General features: G+C 34.3%; 2 protein-coding genes across 2 annotated transcripts; both read right to left on the bottom strand.

Annotated features, from left to right (window-relative positions):
- Positions 1 to 698: 698 nt before the first annotated feature.
- Positions 699 to 10,805, bottom strand: LOC117922618 (uncharacterized RNA methyltransferase CT0009). Its single transcript, XM_034840784.1, has 11 exons — positions 10,389 to 10,805; positions 9,812 to 10,054; positions 8,726 to 8,887; positions 7,457 to 7,566; positions 6,745 to 6,853; positions 2,232 to 2,387; positions 1,976 to 2,091; positions 1,732 to 1,898; positions 1,235 to 1,365; positions 1,026 to 1,158; positions 699 to 930 (listed from the first exon to the last, which is right to left on the bottom strand). Exons 1-10 carry the CDS (start codon positions 10,788 to 10,790, stop codon positions 1,051 to 1,053), a joined length of 1,704 nt encoding a protein of 567 aa, XP_034696675.1. The 5' UTR covers positions 10,791 to 10,805; the 3' UTR covers positions 699 to 930; positions 1,026 to 1,050.
- Positions 10,806 to 11,880: 1,075 nt separating this feature from the next.
- LOC117921548 (glycosyltransferase BC10-like) lies at positions 11,881 to 16,132 on the bottom strand. The gene is made up of 4 exons (XM_034839459.1): positions 15,853 to 16,132; positions 15,675 to 15,754; positions 14,877 to 15,484; positions 11,881 to 12,824 (listed from the first exon to the last, which is right to left on the bottom strand). Exons 3-4 carry the CDS (start codon positions 15,393 to 15,395, stop codon positions 12,186 to 12,188), a joined length of 1,158 nt encoding a protein of 385 aa, XP_034695350.1. The 5' UTR covers positions 15,396 to 15,484; positions 15,675 to 15,754; positions 15,853 to 16,132; the 3' UTR covers positions 11,881 to 12,185.
- Between the last annotated feature and the right edge of the window lie 5,058 nt (positions 16,133 to 21,190).

The following is a 21,190-nucleotide window of genomic DNA, read 5'->3' as shown; positions in this document are numbered from 1 at the left end:
AGCCGGCGTGTGGAGAGCTTAAATGTAATGACAAGCTTATGCTCAAGCCAAAAAGCAACAAAAATCTAGGAGTAGACGTCTACATTAAGATAGTTTGGTTGATTGACATATGACACTTCTTGGGGTTGGCATCACTCCTCTAATGACACCTGGAAAGCTTTAACATTTATATGATGTTGAAAGTTTTGATGCTTGATGTTGAATTCTCAAGTGAATTACCAAGAAGGAAACAAAATGCTAAATAATTTTCCCCAAAATAGAAAAGAAAATTAAATAAAATTAAAATTTTATTAGAAAATTATACATTTTTAAATTATTTAATATTTATATAATATATAAAAAATTAAATTAAATAAATTTGAAAAAACATATAAAAATAATTTATTAATTTTAAATTTATTTTTTATTTTCCTTTGTCTTTTACTTCTTTCCCCTTTTCCTTTTTATTTCATTTCTTTCAAATTTTTCAAAAACTAAATATAACCTAAAAGACAGATGATTATTGTTCCGAGAAATCATATCTTATTAAACTTTGAGTGATACTGATTCTAGAAAATATTTTTAACCTTTTTAATACTTGAATGATAAAAAATTTTAAGTTTTAAAAATTTTAAAAGCACTTCCTAAAATCACTTTTGAACAGACTCTTTAGAATATTCTGAAATATGACTTGTTTCATTTCAGCTCTTTATTCCATATTTGTGTCCAAACACATTAGAATATCAACTTTAGCAAATTCTTCATAATGTTATATGATGTACAAGCCTATTTCAAAGCTACAAAAATAATGTTATTGCTATTGTTCTCAGCAACATACAGCCATTACTCATCTCAAAAAATTGTGTTGTACCAAAATACAAGCAGCCTACCCTTCTTTATTCTGAGTCTTCTTCCAACCAGAGCTACCTTCTGCGGCTGAGCTTGGCCATTCTGGGGAAAACATTTAAAATTTTGTTCAGGAAAAAAAAAAATCATCAAAGAAATACGACAAATTCACATCAAATAATGGGTACGAGCCTTTTAACCTTAGCGCTTGGCAACAAGCAAGGATCAACGAAGCTCCAACAGGCAAACACACTCAATATGTGGAGTGTGCGGGAACATGTCCACAGGCTGTAAGCTTTTCAGTTCGTAACATCCTTCAATATTTTGCTCCACCTACATTAAGTTCTCACCGGCTTAAACGATGAAGCTATGGAGATAAGAACCGCCAATAGAGAAGACAGATACATACCACACCATGACAAAGGTAATCAAGGTCGCGTGCACATGTGGCAGGATTACATGAGACGTAAACAATGCGTGGCGCCTTGAGCTTTAGAAGAAATTTAATGAGCTTCATGTGCATGCCTGGGCGGTTTGGATCTGCAAGATTTTTTCATTAGAACAAAGTTAAGAGGCCCAATGTTTATATCCTAATTAAAATGGGATTCGGGATATGAAGCTACTGAGTTTTAGGTCAGTTCATGAACACAACCCCAAGACTGAACTCAGGATGACATGGCTCCTACTTTTACAGAAATAAATAAATAATGAAGGTAGGTCTTAGGTAAGCAACTCATTGCCACCACCCTAAAATTCAAATGTTCAAACCCCTCTACTCTCAATTGATGCTTTCTTTGGACACTATGAACAAGCATCTAAGTATAATATGCCTTGCAGTTTCTAGAAGAGAATGATATTAACATTTCTAAAAGATTATGGAAGCAGGCATCAGATAGAGAAGATCACCTGAAATGACAACATCAGGCTTAGGGAAATCCTTGCCAAAGTTTTCACCAATTTTATTAAGATCCCCTTCAACAAATGTGGCATTACAGATACCATTCAGCTTGGCATTCCGACGAGCATCTGAAACAGCTTGAGCCACTACTTCATAGCCATAAACATGCCTTACCCTGATAAAGTGAAAGCAACAGGCATTCAAAGTCAGATTGATAAAAATTACTAAACTGAACAATTACAAAACATTCACCTTCTGGAAAGTGTTAGACCAATGGTTCCAGTTCCACAAAACAGGTCAAGAACAATTTCAGAGCCGTCACCTCTAAGACCAGCACAATCTTCTATAAGTTTATACAGCACCTCTGCCTGAACATTATAAAGTCTTAGAATTTGCCATCAAGGAACATCCAAAAAGCTAGATAGGAAACTAAAGTGAGAGACTATAGGGACAGAATATCAAAACCAGCATGAGCTGACAGTACATTCAATTTCATCATGCAGCATACCTGATGTGTATTTGTTTGGAAAAAGGAGTTGGCTGAAATTTGAAATGTGAGCCCTCTCAAGAGTTCAGTGATGGCAGACTTCCCATGCAAAATATATTCCTGCTCACCAACAGATGTACTACCAACAGAAGTATTTATGTTGTTTACAATGCTTACCTGTCAACCATCAAAAATAAAAAATAAAAACAAAAAATAAAAAAAAGAGTAATTGATTGCATGAAATGACTATTGGAAGATAATTCAGTGACATTATGTTTTTAGAGAAGGGAACAGATAAAATAAAGTGCAAATACAGAGGAAGGGGAGTTGGGAAGGCAAATGACCGTGGTTCCTTATGAAGCTTAGAGTACTGTCCTGGAATGTTAGAGGCATGCATGACCCAGATAAAAGGATGGTCATCAAGTCGATGGTGAGAAAACACAAGCCAGATCTGGTTTGTCTTCAGGAGACAAAGATGAAGGAAATGTCTGATAGGGTTGTCAAGAGTGTGGGAATTGGGAGGCATTTAGGTTGGGTGTCTTTAGATGCTAGGGATGCTGCAGGTGGGGTGCTTGTAATGTGGGATAAAAGAGTTTTGGAAGGGTTGGAGGTCGAAGTGGGGTCTTTTTCTATCTCTTGTCGTTTTAGAAATTGTGAAGAGGGCTTTGTGTGGGTTTTCTCTGGGTTATATGGTCCGAGCAAAGGAAGGGAGAGGAGGGAGTTGTGGGAGGAGTTAGCCGCAATCAAGGGGCTGTGGAATGATCCCTGGTGCATAGCAGGGGATTTTAATGTAGTGCGGTTCCCAACTGAAACGAGCAATGGAAGGCAGATGTCAACTGCGATGAGAGAGTTTTCAAGCTTTATCGAAGAGTTTGAACTAGTTGACCCACCTTTGGGGGGTGGAGCTTTCACTTGGATAGGAGGGGAAGGAGGGGCCCTTAAGGCTCAGTTAGATCGTTTTCTGTTCTCAGGAGACTGGGAGGAACGAGTGACCGGGGCAATGCAATGTCTTCTGACTAGACCTGTTTCTGACCATTGTCCAATTCTGTTGGACTGTGGTGGGGTGAGAAAAGGTAAAAGCCCGTTTAGGTTTGAGAACATGTGGCTAAGGGTGGAAGGATTTATGGATAAGGTTAAAGAATGGTGGCAGTCTTACATTTTTAGGGGGAGTCCAAGCTTTGTGATAGCGAAGAAGCTTCAGGCTTTGAAACATGACCTAAAGTTGTGGAATAAAGAATCCCTTGGCGATGTTTCAGTTAAGAAGAATGCAGTCTGGGAGAAGTTAAAATATTGGGACAATTTAGAAAGTCTTGGCTCTGTCTCTGAGGAAGATAGGAGGAGTCAAGGGGCAGCCAGAGACGAATTTAATCATTGTGCCATCCTCGAAGAAATCTCTTGGAGGCAGAAGTCAAGGGCTCTTTGGCTGAAGGAGGGAGATAGCAACACCAAGTTTTTCCATCGGATGGCTAATGCTAGGAGAAGGGGAAACTTTATCAGTAGCCTAACAGTTAGGGGTATTAGGCTGAGTAAAGAGGAGGAGCTTAAAGAAGGGATTGGGTCTTACTTTAAGTCTATGTTTGAGGACCCCATAGTGAGAAGACCAGAAGTGGAGTCTGGTCTATTTAATACTCTTGATTCCTTGGATAATGATATTTTGGAGAGGCAATTCTCGATCGAGAAGGTGCTCAGAGCTCTCTCTGATCTGGGGGGAGACAAGGCGCCAGGGCCGGATGGCTTTACGCTGGCTTTCTGGAAGACCTGCTGGCCTGTTGTTGGGGGGGAAGTGATACAGGTCTTTGAGGAGCTCCACTCGTAGAATGTGATCTTTCGAAGCCATAATGCAACCTTCTTAGTGCTGATCCCGAAGAAAGAGGGGGCTAGTGATGTGCAGGATTATAGACCAATCAGTCTAGTGGGGAGTCTTTATAAAATTATTGCTAAAGTTCTAGCAAATAGATTGAAAGGAGTAATGGGAAAATTGGTTTCGAATAGTCAGAATGCTTTTGTAGAAGGGAGGCAGATTTTGGACGCTGTTTTGGTGGCTAATGAGGCGATAGACTCAAGGAAGAGAAGTGTTGGGACAGGCTTAGTGTGCAAATTGGACATTGAGAAGGCTTATGACCACGTAAACTGGAGGTTCCTCATGTCAGTCTTGGAGAAGATGGGTTTTGGTCCAAAATGGCGTGAATGGATTTTTTGTTGCATATCGACTGTGAGAATGGCAGTGTTAGTGAATGGTACTCCCACAGATTTCTTCTCAACGTTTAGGGGCCTAAGGCAAGGTGATCCACTCTGACCTTATTTGTTTGTGCTGATCATGGAAGCACTCAGTAGATTAATTTCAAGAGCTGAAGAGAATGGTTTTATTAGGGGCTTCAAGGCATCGGGAAGACGGGGAGAAGGGGTGTCAGTCTCCCACCTATTGTTTGCTGATGATACTCTCCTTTTTTGTGAGGATGATAGGGATCAGCTGATTTTTTGGAAGTGGGTTGTTATCTGCTTTGAAGTAGTTTCAGGTCTAAAAATTAATTTGCAAAAAAGCGAAATTATTCCAATTGGGGGAGTGGAAGAGGTGGATAGAGCTGCTGCAGTTTTCGGGTGTAAAGTGGGGAATCTCCCTACGAATTATCTAGGCCTACCTCTTGGAGCATCCCACAAGTCGTGTAGAGTTTGGGATGGGTAGAAGAAAGATTCAAGAGAAAGTTGGCTATGTGGAAAAAACAATATCTCTCTAAGGGAGGTCGTCTTACCCTCATAAAGAGCACACTCTCAAATCTCCCTATCTACTTCATGTCTCTTTTTGTTATCCCAAGGAAAGTGAGACTCAGATTGGAAAAAATTCAAAGGGAGTTCTTGTGGGGAGATATGGAGGAAAGAAGGAAGATCCATTTGGTGAGATGGGATGTTATTTGTAAAGATAAGAGGCATGGAGGTTGGGGTTAAGGTACTTGAAGGATTTCAATCATGCTTTGCTCGGAAAATGGCTATGGAGATTTCCTATAGAAAGGGAGAGTTTTTGGAGAAGAGTCATTGTTGGTAAATTTGGGGAGGTACAAGGTGGGTGGACCACTAGAGAGGTGAGAGAGTCTTATGGGACGGGCCTTTGGAAAGACATTAGGAAGGGTTGGGAGGAATTCTTTCTCAGAACTAGGATTCATATTGGAAATGGGAGACGAACCAGATTTTGGTAGGACATGTGGGTAGGAGATTCTAAGCTAAATAATCTCTTCCCTTTGCTGTTTAGAATTGCAGCTAATGATTCTGCAATAGTGGCTGATCTGTGGGGAAGACAAGAAGGTGGAGGTGGGGGTTGGGAGGTGCACTTTAAAAGACCCTTTCAAGATTGGGAGTTAGAGGAGGTGAACCACTTTTTGGGTTACATTTCTACAGTAAGGGTGCAAGAAGGGGAGGATTTTCTGGTTTGGAAAATTGAGAGAAAAGGAACGTTTAAGGTAAATTCTTATTATAGGTCTTTGAAGGAAGACAATAGCCCTTTATTTCCAGAAAAGGAGGTTTGGGGTTCGTATGCCCCTTTAAGAACTCGTTTTTTTGCTTGGGAAGCAGTTTGGGGTAAAATTTCCACTATAGATATGCTAATGAGGAGGGGTTGGTCTATGGCTAATAGATGCAACCTGTGCAAAGAAAATGAGGAAACGGCGAACCACATCCTAATTCATTGTAGTAAGACAAGGGATCTTTGGAACTTATTGTTTTCTTCGTTTGGGGTGGTGTGGGTGCTCCCAGATTCGGTGAGAAATTTGCTTCTTGAGTGGAAAATGAAAGGCATGGGGAAGAAAAGGAGTGTAGTTTGGAAAATGGCGCCTATTTGTCTGTTTTGGTGTATTTGGGGAGAGCAAAATCGAAGAACCTTCCTAGAGGAAGAGAGGACAAATACGAGCTTGAGGAAACTTTTTCTTCGGTCCCTGCTTGAATGGTCTCAACAATTTGTGGACTTGGACTTGGACTATCTCTCTTTTCGGATTTTGTTGGGTGATAGGGTTGTTGTTTAGCTAATCCTTATTAGACTTTATTTTTCTCTTGTTGCCTTGTTTTGGGCCTTCTTTGTATACAGCCTGTGTACTTAGGGAGCGCCCCCTGTTTTCTGGCGTTTTTTTAATCTAATGGTTCTCTTTGTCTATCAAAAAAAAAATAATTTAAGCATTAAATAATGAGATCTTCACTAACACCTCTGTATCAAAGAAGCTACAAGTGAAGAATTTCTTAATAATTATAGTAAGATGCACAGTTTGAAATGGCCAAAAAACAACTAGTAGTACATACCACTACATAATATTGAGGGATTGAAATTAATCAGCATCATTTTTCCTACTCCAAACCCTTAACATGGTAACCAAAACTATCATTTAGAGGGGCAATTTAGCTTGTAGAAAGGCCTCATTAAGTTGAATCACTGTGTAAGGGAGAAAGCACAAAAGCTATATCTGATCTTAAAAGTTGATTAGGACTGGGGAATACATGGATAAAAAAACTAATTTGACTTTAAATATATAAAATAGGATTTGGTCATACAAACCACTTCAGGAATAGCTGAAATCTTTTCAACAAGGGGATTCAGCAGCTCTGGCTTGTAAGATGAAGTTACAAAATTAACCATAAGTTCAGGTAGACCGGTCTTGATATCCCTGAAAAGGAAAAGGTTATGTCAGGCGCTTGTAATCCAAACAATAGTTCAGAATATCAAAGGGAAAAATATGGTATACCATGAAAGTTTTGGCGACCCCCGATAAGAGGTTAAAGAAGAAACAAACACATGATTTAAGAGGTAGAAAGAGGTGGGTGAAAGAACTGAATGCTGTGAGTTGGGTGTCAGGTGTGTGCATGCAAACAGAAACAAATAAATAAATAAATAAGGACTTCTTGAAGCATGTCAAGCCATCAAGAAGCATGTCTAGCCATCAAGAAGATTTTCCTTTTACTGTTTAACCATAAAAATGCAGCCTCCAAATGAAAAAATATCTTTGCACATTTGTGCATAATTTAACAAGGAAAAGGGCCTTTTTTCCCCCTTTTCCCTCCATTCATGAATGACCCAAAATTTGGATTTCACCAAAGCACAACAAATTGAAGAGGGGTTAACATAGTACATAGGTTTGTTTCTTTTGAAAGGTAATGCAGGGGTGTCTTCTGTGCACAACTATGACTATAAGTATCACTAGACTGAACGTTCATAGGAGCCATAAAGCACTAAAGCTAACAATAGAAGAAATTTGTAGAACTCTGAGTACCTGCCCGTTCTTAGTACCAGATGCTTAAGAAATCCATCATGAGAATGAACATTATATGGAGATAGGCCGAATTGTGGATCTCTCCAACATTCTTGAATAGCTGCGAGAACCTATGGATCAGAAACATGACTCAAATAGGCAGGTAGAGCAAACTCAGAATATAACTCAAGTATACTGCCAATAGCCATAGAACAGAGTAACAGAGCTGTGAATATTAGTAAAATACAATTAGATAAGCTGCAAAATAATTGCATAGTCAAAGTAGTTTAGAAAAATGAGGACATCTCTATGTCCAAATGAACCAACCAGCCAGACAATGCTGATGCATAGAAACCACAAACTTATATATCATATGATTCATATCATGCTTGGGAGATCAGATCTTATAATACGATCTATTTGGATAGACCTTTAGAAATTACGGCTAATAATTATTAAAGTTTGAGGGCTTTTCTAAAAAATAAATAAATAAGAGAATGATTGTTATCATATATCTAGCACTCTTAAATTTAGCCACGGGCCATCATCAAGATTAAACAATGTAACAAACTGGGCCACACTATTAACTTCATTAGATAGAAACTGATGTATGTAATGATAACAAGGCTCGGATGGGATTCAGTGCATTAATGCTGGTATGATTGCATCCAAGAATGATAACAAGGTTTGTTTGTATTATGTGATACAATGGTTTAGAAGCAAGACTTAGTTTTGGAAGATAAATATGGGTGAAGCAGTTCCCATTAAACCTCAAAGGCAAACAACAGAAAAGAATAAGTACTCTGCAATGCACATCAAAGCATCTTTGGAATTTTCACTAAAACCAATTGTTTTGAGAACTTACAAAAAAAAAATGTAACTTCTCCATGAATGGAAAGAAAAGCAATCGTAAACAACACAATAGATATCCAAAGCATCTTTTAAACAATGCAGAGAAAAACTGCTTGAGAACTTTAAAAAATAATTTTTATCATAACTCTTTTAAGGGAACTTTAGTTTACTCTTCCCTTCCTTAAGTTAAATTTAGCTCAACAGCTTAAATTGTATCTTTTAACTTTAAATATTGTGTGCCATGCAAATAAGGAAGGCCACTATCAATCTAAAGGAAAGCTAAAGATAGGGTGCTTGATTTCAATGGTACGGAGCAAGTAAGATGTTGCATACAAGTAAGTTGACCTAACATACAGTTTTAGTCAATAATAAATTGGGGACTTTGTCAATGAGCTAACAACATACAGGTTTAAAAAAGATAAATAAAAAATAGCATACCGTATTGGCTGGCTCACTTTGCAATAAGCATTTGTTGACATTCAGAACCCTATCAAAAAAGCCAGGGGCATGCAGTCCCAGTGCATAACCACTGGCACCATCTTCCTTCTCGTGTAACAGTTCTCTAGGTAACCATTTTTGGGTAGCAAAAGAGAACTCCATCTGCAGAAACAGGAAACCAATGATTATTATTTTTTCCATCTTTTATTTTGATGTCCCATTTTTTTTTTTTTTATTGGATAACTAAAAAAATAAAAGATCTTTTACGTCCATGATATGGGAAAAAGTCAATTGGGAGGGAATTTTTTAGCTAGAGATTTATTGTTTTGAAAACTTTGGGCAAGTGTTGGTGTAACAATCATATCTTTGACATTTAATGCTTCTCCACATTTGAAGGTTACCCACATTTTCCTATAGCATGTTATCTAGAAACCACTTTTCAGGAAAGAGGCTGGCAGATTTTATGATGATAAGGTGGCAGTTAAATATCATGTCCAGAACTAAAGTTTTGAAGATCAAATTATAATTTTAAGGCCAAAGATAGATTTATTGAGATATGTATGACCATATTTTATAATTCTGAAGTGGATTCTTTGCATGGCATAGTGTCCAAGTTTGTTTTTTATCTAACCCTTAGTTACACTATCTGGTACCAAGAACCTGTTTGATAGTGATTTTGGCTTGGAAGCACTTCTCTAGAGCCATTAGGTGTTTGGAAAAATTTTGAAAATCACTTTTAAGAATCTAGAAAATCACTTCAGTGATTCCCAAGTGATTACTCAATAGGTGCTACTTCCAAAAATCACTTCTTTATCATATAACATGATACAAAACACTTTTTTGGTTTATATTCAAACACTAAAGTGATTCTACTTAAAAGTGATTCTAATGGAGTTACTATTAACAGAAGTAGCTACAGACTGAAAGCATCTTTACCACAATCATTTCCAAGAGTGTCCTAAGCACATTACATAGGAATGACTAACTACTGGATACTGAAGTCTTTGAAAAGAATAGAAATTAATTATTTCACAATGGAACGAAAACAATGCAACAGCAGGGAGCAAGTTTGCTTTCTTTGCTAACCTTATTCCTGTAATGAAATTGAATATCGCAAGGAACAATTGGCTTCATGATACTAGAGAATTCAGGATCTTTATCAGAAAACTTTCCAACATGTATCACCAACTCCTGGACTTGCTGTTCCTTTGCTCTGACCTGGGCCTCATATGATAAATTTTGTGTCTTACAACCTCCACAATTTGAAGCATATTCACATGGGGCATCCACAATGTCCCAGTGAGGAGATATTGTCTCCACCTTAGTCACCTGCCCATTTCAAAACCAAACCGTCCAAGCCCTCAGAGTCGGGAATAAAAATAAAAGAGGGTTTACAAAATTCACTGTTCGGTTTCTGAGAATCACAAGGATAATGAGGCTTTGGTTTCCAAGAAAATGCTGGAAAAATAAAAGATATAATCTTTTCTGAAAAACAAAAACATCTACAACTGCAACTGCTTGGGTCAGTTCGAAGGGATTCTTCTCATTATTGATAAAACACCTAAAACACACAATATTCAAACTTCATTTCCATAGCACATGAATTTCTCAGCAACCAAACAGAAAACAACCTGGGAACTAACAATCAACGATTCCACCTAACCTCGGCGTAGTTCCCTTTCTTGCGAGTGACGCGGCCAACGAAGCGTTCACCGGGGAGTGCACGGTCGCAGAGCACAACGAAGCCAGTGTCAGCCACCTTGCACAGGCCCTTTCCTTTGAAAGCCAGGGATTCGCAGACGAGCTCCAAGGTCTGACCTCGCTTTGGAAAGTAGGATTGAGTCTTAGGTTTTGGACTGTCGAACTGCGATTCCTCTGAATCCTGAATTGCAGGAATTGCAGAGGAGAGAATAGAGGACCTGCGGAAATTCTGCATCCATGGCCTGCCGGAGTTCAGCCGACGAAGGCCGTAGGTTGGCACCGTCGCCATTGGAGGCGGCCTTGGTTGCTGTTGAACTCCCGTGGCGGCAAAATGAAGGTTTGGGATAAAGGGTAATATCGACATCACAGAAATTTTTGGATTTGTGAGGAAAATAAATATTTTTTAAAAATTACTTTTTATAACAACAATTGAAGTTATCTTTTTAAAAATTAAAATTTTAAAATTAGTTTCATATTTTGAAAAAAAAAAAAAAAACCCCTCAAAATCCATGATGAGTGACTTTCTTTTTTTTTAAAAACAAAGAATTTTTGTGAAAGCGCTTACATTTTCCATAGACACCCAATTCTTTGTTGATCATTCTGTAACAACCAACATTCGATAAATTCATAGTATCATCAATAATAGGATTACAACCCGGGATTAAACTGGGCTATCCTAAAGCAATAATTAGGAACCCAGTACAATTGTTTTGTTTTCAAAAATAAGAATAATAAAAGCTTTTTTTGGTTATTACTTTTTGCAATTTCTTCTAAAAATATTATATTTTTATTTATTTATTAGGGCCCTTTCAAAAAATATTTTGTATAAATATGAAGATTAAAAAATATTATATATGAAGGTTATTTTTTAAAAATATTTGAAAACATTTATTGAAAAATAGATTGATAACATTTTAAATTGTAAAACAACTTTTATAATTGTCCATATGAAAAATAATTTAAAAAAAAACATAATAGATAAAAAATTATTTTTTAAAATATTTTAAAATACAAAAAATAATTTAATAAAATTACATGTTCCCACTTCCCAATTAGATTTTTATTATAAAAAACATTGTAAAATTGTTTGAGAAAAATATGGTCAATAACTATTTTTTAAGCATTTTCACCTCTACTTTCATAAATGATGACACAACAAACCCACGGAGTATAATGTTGAATGTCATAAAAGGTTTGACTTACCTTTATCGAACATCAATTGGTTTTAGATGAGATGGTCAAAACCCGAACCTACACATTCATTTTTTATACATTCATAATTCCAACCTAGGTCAAGAGTATTTCAAATCAATGTTTTATCATTTATGTACTTCCACCCATTTTAAATAGACCAACACAAGTCTGCATCCAATAGCCTCCCAATGTGAACAACAAGAACAAGGTACCTTCTCCATGCACCAAATGCTTCAAGGGTTTGCAGTAAAGACAAGATGTAAGATGAACCATCAAACATAAATGTAGATATTCATTCATAAGATACAGTACAAAATACAATCAAAGAGAATATTATTAAGCCCCATAACCTTGTGTAAGATGTAAACATATAGAATATCATTATGCCCTGGGAGCTTGTCTAAGATCTAAACCTAATGGTAATACATGTTATCAAGGAATAAAAGTGGTAGGGAAAAAGATTTCAGAGGCGTTCACCTGAAACAAGATTGCTTCATGACATGACTCGCATGTTCCAACAGCCACTTTTCAGAGAAAAAATGTAATCGGTTTGCTCATCAATTTGTTAATACCCAAAAACTTCAGATGCTAAGTCTAAGAGTGGTTCCAATGCACTTGGAGCAAACTTTCTTGCAAAAAGGAAACAAAGTGAAGTTGGCTGGTTATTGTAAATGCAGGTGCCACCTTCAATGATTTTCTTGAAGAATTCCTTTGTGATATCAGCCTGGCCGAATGTGGCAGGGTGTGCACCACCCCTTGACCAGTCCACCCAAGTGGTGGTCCTGTTTGCTAATAGGTGTGGAGCCAGGATGGTCAGCATTGTTTGGAAGTAGTGCTCATCCACGTAACATGATGGTCTGCAAAACTCCTTAAATCTTGGGTAGAAAGTGTTGTCTCCAACTATGTCAATTGCAAGTTTCCGATTAACTTCAAACCATTGGGATCCTTTACGCCATTCGGTGAGGTTAACTTGAGGTGCTAGGTTTGGGTTATAGCGTCCCCTCCCAAAAGGGCCATCTTCGTCGAATGCACCAATAAAGCTGTATCGGGATCTTGATAGGTAGCGATAAACAATGCTGAAGTTGTGGAGAGGAATGCAAGACTCTGACAAGAGGATGAACCATTCATTGTCAATATCAAGCAATGCATTAGCTAGTAGTCTCCTCTCAGCATCACACATGCTCATCATTCCCCACTCCACCACCTGCAAATGAGACAAGCACAAGAGTAAGAACTGTTCCAGCCATAGAGTCTAGAGAACATGTCAAATGAGAATACGCTTAAGGGGATGTTGAGACACTGGAAGCCAATTAATATCATTCATTGAATAACCCGCATCCTTTGGACACATCATTTACTGAATAATACGAGAGCATTATTGCATGGAACAAAAAAGGTAGATCAATAGTGGTACATATCTACAATTATTGAATATCTTTCCACTTTCACTCCCAAAAGCGTAGGCTATTTAGGATTATAAAATCCCTGCTAAAGAAAGAGATTCCTTTTCCTGGAAATGTTTTGTGTCTGTGCATTCACATTCAAGGGGTAGTCTATATATGTCAATGCATATCATATGAAAATTTCGCATAAAAATCCAGAACTCCTTTAACTTTAGAAAAGGAAGGAATAGATTAACATCATACAACCAAACAAAAAACAAAAGAACAAGAGAACAGTAACAGTAAAAAGAAAAGTGACCCAATGTGTGATGTTCAAGAATTATGATAGCTGCACGGACCAAACGCCAGCCATGCATTCGTCATTAAGTGTATGTTTTTTTGGTGTTAAATCCAGCGGGATACCCACAGATCATAATTAACTGCCAGATTCTAGCACATATCCTAGCCTGAGTCCACACCATTGGAATCAATCAAAATGCGTGTGTGAGAAGGATTGAAAGAGAAATTATGGCCAAATACAAGCATGTAGCATATTAAGAAGCAATCCAAAAAAATCCTTCTCTCAATTATGAGGTTGGCTTCACAAATCTTGCTCCACCCTTGGAAAGGAATCGGTGGTCAGATTTCATTTACATGAAAAGAGACTATAATGAGTGTGATTATTAAAGTCATCCTTCCCTGATAACAGAGCAGTATTCTCTCCAAAAGGATAGATCCTACTTTGTGTAGGACATAAACAGTGGAGGCACGGAAGGTACTTGTCAATGAATGTGCTCCCAGCCTAATGGTTTAATTTGATCTACACACTGGTGGAATGTAGAGAACTATTAGGAATGATGGTCATCACATATATCAACTAATGTATAAAGAATGAGTAGTAAGAAGCAATATAGGATGCTTAGAACAACCCTAGATAATACTTACTGTTGTAGCCACAAGGGTTTCATGGCTACAAGATAACTTGCTCAATATGTGAAGTTTTCAAAAATTTCAATGCTCATACTTGTAAAGTAACAAATGAAAACAGCCCCTATATTGCACCATTCTCACCATCCTTACATGACAAAAATCCAGAAACTATTCATTATTGCCAAATTCACAGGGCTAGGTGAAAACATCAGGGTATCAATAGTCAAATATCCCAACAAGTACAATCATACTAATCCCAATTTTCTTATCACAAACTAGCACAAACACATAGCTATGACTGTGTTCAGTCAGGAAGCCAACTTGCTCTGCCCAAGTCTACCAATAATTTTCAACACATCAGAGAAACTAAGATTTGAAAGCACAATATCATTCTTTTTTTGGGTATATGCAAGTGTTATTACTTTACGATGTTGCAAAAGAGCTACAAACTTCCTGAAGGTAGAAGTACATAGACCTCCACACTAGATGCATACTTAGGTTCTAGCCATGTACTAAGTTTCTGAAGTTTATGTCAAAACGAAATGTTCAGGCTCTTATGATAACTGGAATTTTCCACTTCTCTTTTCAAAGAAATTGATGCCCATAACAAGTAAAAAAGAAAAGGACATTATCTTTGACCACACAATCAGTCAGAAAGAAAAGAAAAATTGTTTGCAGTAATGTGGGGAATTGATTCAAATCATTTAAGCAAGAAGATTCAGGGTTACGTAGAGTAGATAGGCAAAGCAACTGCAGACAAGATTACTTTGTTCACTAAATCACACAACAATAGTGAGATCTGGCTATATAAAAGGAACTTTGAGCACATTGACTAATCGGCATTCTATCAAAATGAAACCATACGAAATTGAACTTGCATGCTTCAAAAGCAAAGTTAGTTGAATATGCAACTTTATAGCAAAGAAGAGGAAAGAAAAAGATACCTGGCTAGGAATTTGTCTCTTGTAGAAAACCGATGAAGCTGGAAAATCAGCATCATAAGATGGCAGAGAATGAACATATATTGAATATAGTCCCTTGTGGCCCTTGAAGAATCTCTCCCATAGAGGTGACAGTGGCAATGGCCCCTTTGTCATGAACATGAAGGCGATCTTTGGAATTCTCCTAAATGGGTAGTTCTTTATTCCGGGAACAAAGGAAGCTCGCCAAAACAGCTCACTATCATTCATGCTGTGTAACAGTTTGGATGGAGGCCTAATCCAAGTTTCTAAAGTATTTGCCTCTTCAAAGCAAGGTTGAAAATGGGACCGAGCTACAGGGACTACGCTCTCAACTCCAAAATATCGAATCATATTCATACTAAAAATCATAACTCCAAGACCCACAAGCAAAAATAGCAATAAAAATTGAAGGAGTCTAAGTTGGAAAACCTTAGGTTGGTTTGTTCTACTTATAGTTTCAAACTCCTTGCCTTCCTCCCATGACATTACCCTTGTGTGCATCTTAACGACTATTTCCTATCAAATTCTGCTTCTGAGTATAGTCTTTATGCAGAAATCAAATCCGATAACACCCTTTTTCCGATCCAAACCTGCACTCAAATGTAAAAAAAAAAACTGAACTTTCTTTGCTCTAATCTCAAAACCAGCCTGAAATTGTAGCTTACAATGAGAATGGAGAAATGGTTTTGGTTTTCTCCATATGGGTATTTGATCCGGAAGAGTTTTCACAAGAGACAGAGCAATTTAAACATCAAATGGGTGAAGTGGGTCAGTTCTCACAACATGGGTATTGCCCAAACACACGGTTCTGCCCAAGACACAACCCCAAAACAGCAAAACCTTCAGCCAAATCAAGATTTCTGGTACAAGAGAAAGAAAAGAAATAACCAAATGATGAAAGATACCAAAAGAAAAAGGAAAAAAAAAAACAGAGAAAAGTGGGATTTTAGTTGATTACCAAAATGCAGTGTAATGGCATTACGATGAATGTAGAAGAAGGATCAAAGGCCTCCACAGAACTAGAGTAATTGCTCTCACACTTTTTGCTTTGTATCTTGAATTCCGCCTGATTTCACTGAATTTATATACAGTGTTTGATGAGTGGTGGAGTCAGTGCTGTTTTCAGGTGCTTTACTCTCCTCCTCCTTTATTCTTTCCACAGTACATGGGGCTGTTTTATAACTGAGGAAGAGACCCAAAGGCAATGAAGAGAGAGAGAAGCTTATGGTGGGGTGATGGCAAAACCAAGGCAAATGTTTGTTTGGAGTCTTGTCTATTCTTTTTGGTGTCTCCGGTGGAGGTGGACTTCATTCCATTCTTAATTAGGGTTTTTAAAAGTTCTGCTATTATCCCAATAAATTTAAAAATAAAAAATAAAAAATTATTTTTTAATCCATGTGCATATAAGACTCCTTCGATCATGTTTTCTAAAACTTATTCTTAAGTATCGGTTTTTATCTTTTTGATTTAAAAATAGTTTTAAAAAACAAGTTTTAGAAAATATGATGAAACTGTATCATGTTTTTTTTTTAAAAAAAAAAAACAGCTAAAAACTAGTCATATTTATTTTTTAAAAATTAATCTGTATTTCACTTTGTCTTTAAAAATTATTTTTAGAAAACAAAAAACAAAGAACTATTTTTAAATCACAATATACATATTCATAATTTCTTATGACAAAAAAGAAGAAGGTGACAAAATTATAGATCTTTAAAAGGAAAATAATTTCAATATAATTTGTCATAATCTAAAATAATTATGATCTTTGTTCAATTTGTTGTTACATTTGGCATGCATATTTCCATGTTAATAACACATGGAAGTTGAAAAAAAAAAAGGAAAAAGAAATCTTATAAGATTTTAAAGGAGATATTAGAATAAGGAAATGAAAATAGAAATTTATTTCATTTCTTATTTTTTATTGTGTTTTAATTATTTACTAAATTAGAAATAAAATTAAAACAAAATCATTCTCACCAAAATTTAGACATTTTGAACTACTCAAATCCAAATTTCATGTTATCATATTCCGTGTTTCCATATATAATTCGTAATATTTGAAAATGACAATTTTCTTGTGTTTTTTAAGTACATATGTAATGATTATGCAATTAATTTCATATTTAGGTGGATGTTTGATAAAACATCTTAATAACTTAAAGTTAATTAATAATTTAATTTAAGTTATTAAGTATATTTGATAAAATAACTTAATAACATATTTGATAAAATAACTTAATAACATACTTAAAATAAAAAAATAAAAAAGTAATAAATAAAAATAATTAACTTATTTTAACTTCGTATCTTTATTTTACTGTTTTATTTTTATTTATCTTAATTATTTTAACGATCTTTTTTACTATTTCACAACTTTCATTGTTATTTTATATTTTTTTACCCTAATTATAATTTATGAAAATAAATATGTTAATTTAATGATTTAAAATGAATTTTAAGCTAATTCTATCAAACAAACTTAATACTTAAAATAAAAATAAAGTAATAAATTTTATGTCAATAATTAAATATAATTTAACTTAAATCAACTTAACTCATTAATTAATAAATATTAAGTTTTACCTAACACAATGATGTTTGTTTTCTTAACTTTTTACTAAAATCAAATTGTTTTTAGATTTTAAATTATTTGTTTTTATTTTTATTTTTTATTGACTTATTATTAATTTCTTAAAATTTAATTCTTATTATATTTCATGTTACCGTCTTTGATTAATATTTTTACATAATCTATCAATATTCTTATTCTCTAAATTAATTGTTTTTAATTAATAGAATGATTGGTTACCCTCAAGTCAATGACTTGAATGATGCCATTGGAGATAGAAAACGTTGCGTAGGGGTGAAATGATATATTGTTGGTGGTTGGTTATCATTTTTTTGTTTTTTTGACTCTTGAGAACGACTCCAAATTACGCTTACCAATGTGTACAAAATTTCTATGAAAGGTATCCCATAACAACATATATTATATTTTATAAAATTAAAATAACAAAATTACTTATTATATTTTATCACATATATTATTTATTTAAAAAATATATTATGACCATTATTTTTACATATTTTCAAGTTTTTATATTTTTTTATTTTAAAAAAGCAAAATTTAGATATGGGCTTAATTGAGTCCAACTCAAATTAGGTTCGAGTTAGAAAAAAAAAAGTAAAAAACTTAATCCAAGTCTAACCCAACTTAGATGCTAAAATTTTAATGTTTTTATAACATTTTTTATTAATGTTTTTTGAAAATAATAATAATAAAATCTTTCTCAAGAGGCCCATTCTCTTATTGGGTTGTTCATTTCTCAAAATTCCCAATACTGCCTATTAAAGGAAGAGTTCATTTCAAGAATTGATTGTAACGCAGAGCATTTTCTCACCATAAAAACAACCCATGTTGCCCATTTATATCTGATTTTGCATTAAAAAAAAAAGCCCATCCAAACAACCCCTAAGCTAGGCAAGGCATTAATTGATGAAGTCATATTTATTTTTTTATTTTTTTTTTAAAAAGCAAAATTTCGATATGGGCTTAATTGAGCCCAACTCTCGAGTTGAAAAAACGTAATTCAAGTCCGACCCAACTTAGAGTGTGTTTGATAATAATTTTAAAAAATATTTTTAAATATAAATTTTAAAGTATTTTCATTACTACCAAAAGGGCTCTTCTTGGATTGTTCATTTCTGAAAATTCCCATATAACCTCTTAAAGGAATAGTTCATTTCATAATTGATTGTGGCAGGCAGAGCATTTTCTCACCATAAAAACAACCCGTGTTGTCCATTTATATCTGATTTTGCATCAAAAACCCATCCAAACAACCCCTAAGCTAGGCCCCATTTTTTAAAATAATAATAATAGTAATATAATAATTGTCATATTTTAATAAATATTTTTAAAATTTATTTTCATATTTGATGAAGGCATTAATTGATGAAGCCAAGAGCTTTCAGAAGTATTGATAGTCCATAATATACCAAAGCCGGCCTTGCCTTATCAGAAAAATAAATCCACAAAGCGATTAAATGTTTTTAAATTCAAGTAAATGCAGTGTTGTACGGATCAGAAATGAAAAAACTGTAACGGTGTGCTGTAATGACTGTCAATACTGCACACACCATTAGTGAGTCTGGTGGTTGTGGGCTTCATTGATTCTGATTGGGCCTGGACCAAGGCCCAATCACCAACCTATGCACCATGGGCCTTGAATGGAAATGGGCTCATGGCCCATTAAAGGCCCATTAATGCATTGAGGGATGCTCACTATGGTTTGCCCACAAAGCCATTTTGGGGTGGCCATATTTACTGCAAATATGCCTCTTAGTATAGCCGAGAAACCCCACCCTGATCAAGCCCACATGAAATTGCGGAAGATATATTTTCAAAAAATATCTTTAATATAAATTCAATTTTATGGAATTGTGAAAGTCATCTTTTAAATTGATATCTTTAGTATGAATTTAATTTTTTTTTTCAATGTATGGTTTATATGAAAATTATGACGTGACAAAAACTATTGTAGATTCCTCATTTATCTGTTTAATAATTAGGTTTTCCTTTTTAATAATCAGATTAAGTTTTATATATGTTCATATGATTAATATCTCAATCAAATATTTTTATGATTAAATGAACTAATTTAATTGAAAATAAATTTAAAATGAGTCAAATATGGATTAAATAATTTAAAGATATAATTAGGTTAATAGCAAGATTATTAAATGAGTTAATGCAAGTTAAATTCATATTATACAGATGGCAAAAAAATTACTTATTTTATTAAACAGATTATACATGTCAACACGAATTTGAACTAAACTCATTTATACTCAATATAACCCCTTTAACCCCATGAAAATCATGTTCGATTTTGTGTCATGTTCATTTACCATTCCTATCCATAGACCATGAGAGGAAATGGCTATAGACAAGGAGGGGGAGTAACCAAACTGCATGATTGAAGCTTTGTGTTGATGTTTGTTTTTTGGTTGAACGGAAAGAGCCAAAATATTTGACTTTTTTAATTCAGCTAAAAGTAACTCGTTAATATCGTTTAATATAACTAAAGTGAACTTATTGACAATAAATTCACTTTAATTATGTTGGACGATGTCAACAAGTTATTTTTAGTTAAATAGAAAAAGTCAAATATTTTAACTTTTTTTATTCAGCCAAAAAACAAATAACACCTAAAACTTCTTTCATATATCAACCTTTTGGAGCACATGGGAATGGAGCCTGCAATTTGATTCCTTCCTCCAAATGGTTCTTTTGTTTTCTACAATTTATCCTTCTCTTTTAATTTCTCCTCAACTTTAGATTCGTTGTTGGTCCTTCTCAAGGTCAAATTCTTCATGAATGACAGCTACACCTTTCATATATGTAAGAGGAGTTAGAGGAGCTAAACCCTTTCATATTTGTAAGAAGAGTGTTCCAAAAAAAATATCAAAGCTAATTGGATGTTTAATAAAATTTAATATTTATTTTTTAATAGCTTAAATTAACTTTAAGTTAAATTATTTTATTTTAAAACTCATTATTTATTTTTTACTTTAATTATTAAAATTACTTGATAAAATCAACTTAAAATTTAGTTTAAATCATCAAATTGACACAATTACTCTTATTAATTTCAATTTATATTTATTTTTATTAATTTTAAATAATAAATTTATTTATAGAATATTCATATTTAAAGTATTATATATGGATATATAAAATAACTATAAAATATTTATTATAAAAAAAAATCATGAATGTGATCAATCGACTCTCATTAGTGTGGACAAATGAGGTAAAAAAAGATTTTAAATTAAAAATAAAATAACTATTTTAATTTAATATTTTAAAGTTATTTTTAACTTTAAATTATGATATCGAAGTGATATTTATTTTTTTTACGTACTTTTAAATAAAGCTTAAGACTAAATGGTGTTTAATAATATTAAACATTAAGTTGATTTTTTTAATATTATATTTCCATTAGGTATTAAGAAGTAAAAAAAAAAAAATCAATAGATACACTATAGTTACATGATTTACTTTTAACCATTACAAAAAGCTAAACATTTTAATTTTTTTTATTTAACAAAAAAATAAATAAATAATAAATTAAGTAATTATTATTATATATTTTTTAAATTGCTCTGTCTCTTGTGAAAACTCTTGTGGATCAAATATGGAGAAAACCAAAACCATTTCTCCATTCTCATTGTAAGCTACAATTTCAGGCTGGTTTGAGATTAGAGCAAAGAAAGTTCAGTTTTTTTACATT

The sequence above is a fragment of the Vitis riparia genome, chromosome 9, assembly GCF_004353265.1.
Source record: "Vitis riparia cultivar Riparia Gloire de Montpellier isolate 1030 chromosome 9, EGFV_Vit.rip_1.0, whole genome shotgun sequence".
Taxonomy (NCBI): Eukaryota; Viridiplantae; Streptophyta; class Magnoliopsida; order Vitales; family Vitaceae; genus Vitis; species Vitis riparia.
The sequence above is the reverse complement of the archived record's forward strand: the minus strand, read 5'-3'. Positions and strand labels throughout refer to the sequence as shown.

Excerpts from the sequence above, each read along its gene's own strand:
- LOC117921548 (XM_034839459.1), bottom strand. The coding sequence starts at position 15,395 with ATGCACACAAGGGTAATGTCATGGGAGGAAGGCAAGGAGTTTGAAACT. Across the intron at positions 12,825-14,876 it reads AGAGACAAATTCCTAGCCAG|GTGGTGGAGTGGGGAATGAT; the intron begins GTATCTTTTTCT and ends TCTCATTTGCAG.
- LOC117922618 (XM_034840784.1), bottom strand. The coding sequence starts at position 10,790 with ATGTCGATATTACCCTTTATCCCAAACCTTCATTTTGCCGCCACGGGA. Across the intron at positions 8,888-9,811 it reads AATTTCATTACAGGAATAAG|ATGGAGTTCTCTTTTGCTAC; the intron begins GTTAGCAAAGAA and ends CTGTTTCTGCAG. Across the intron at positions 2,092-2,231 it reads TCCAAACAAATACACATCAG|GCAGAGGTGCTGTATAAACT; the intron begins GTATGCTGCATG and ends TATAATGTTCAG.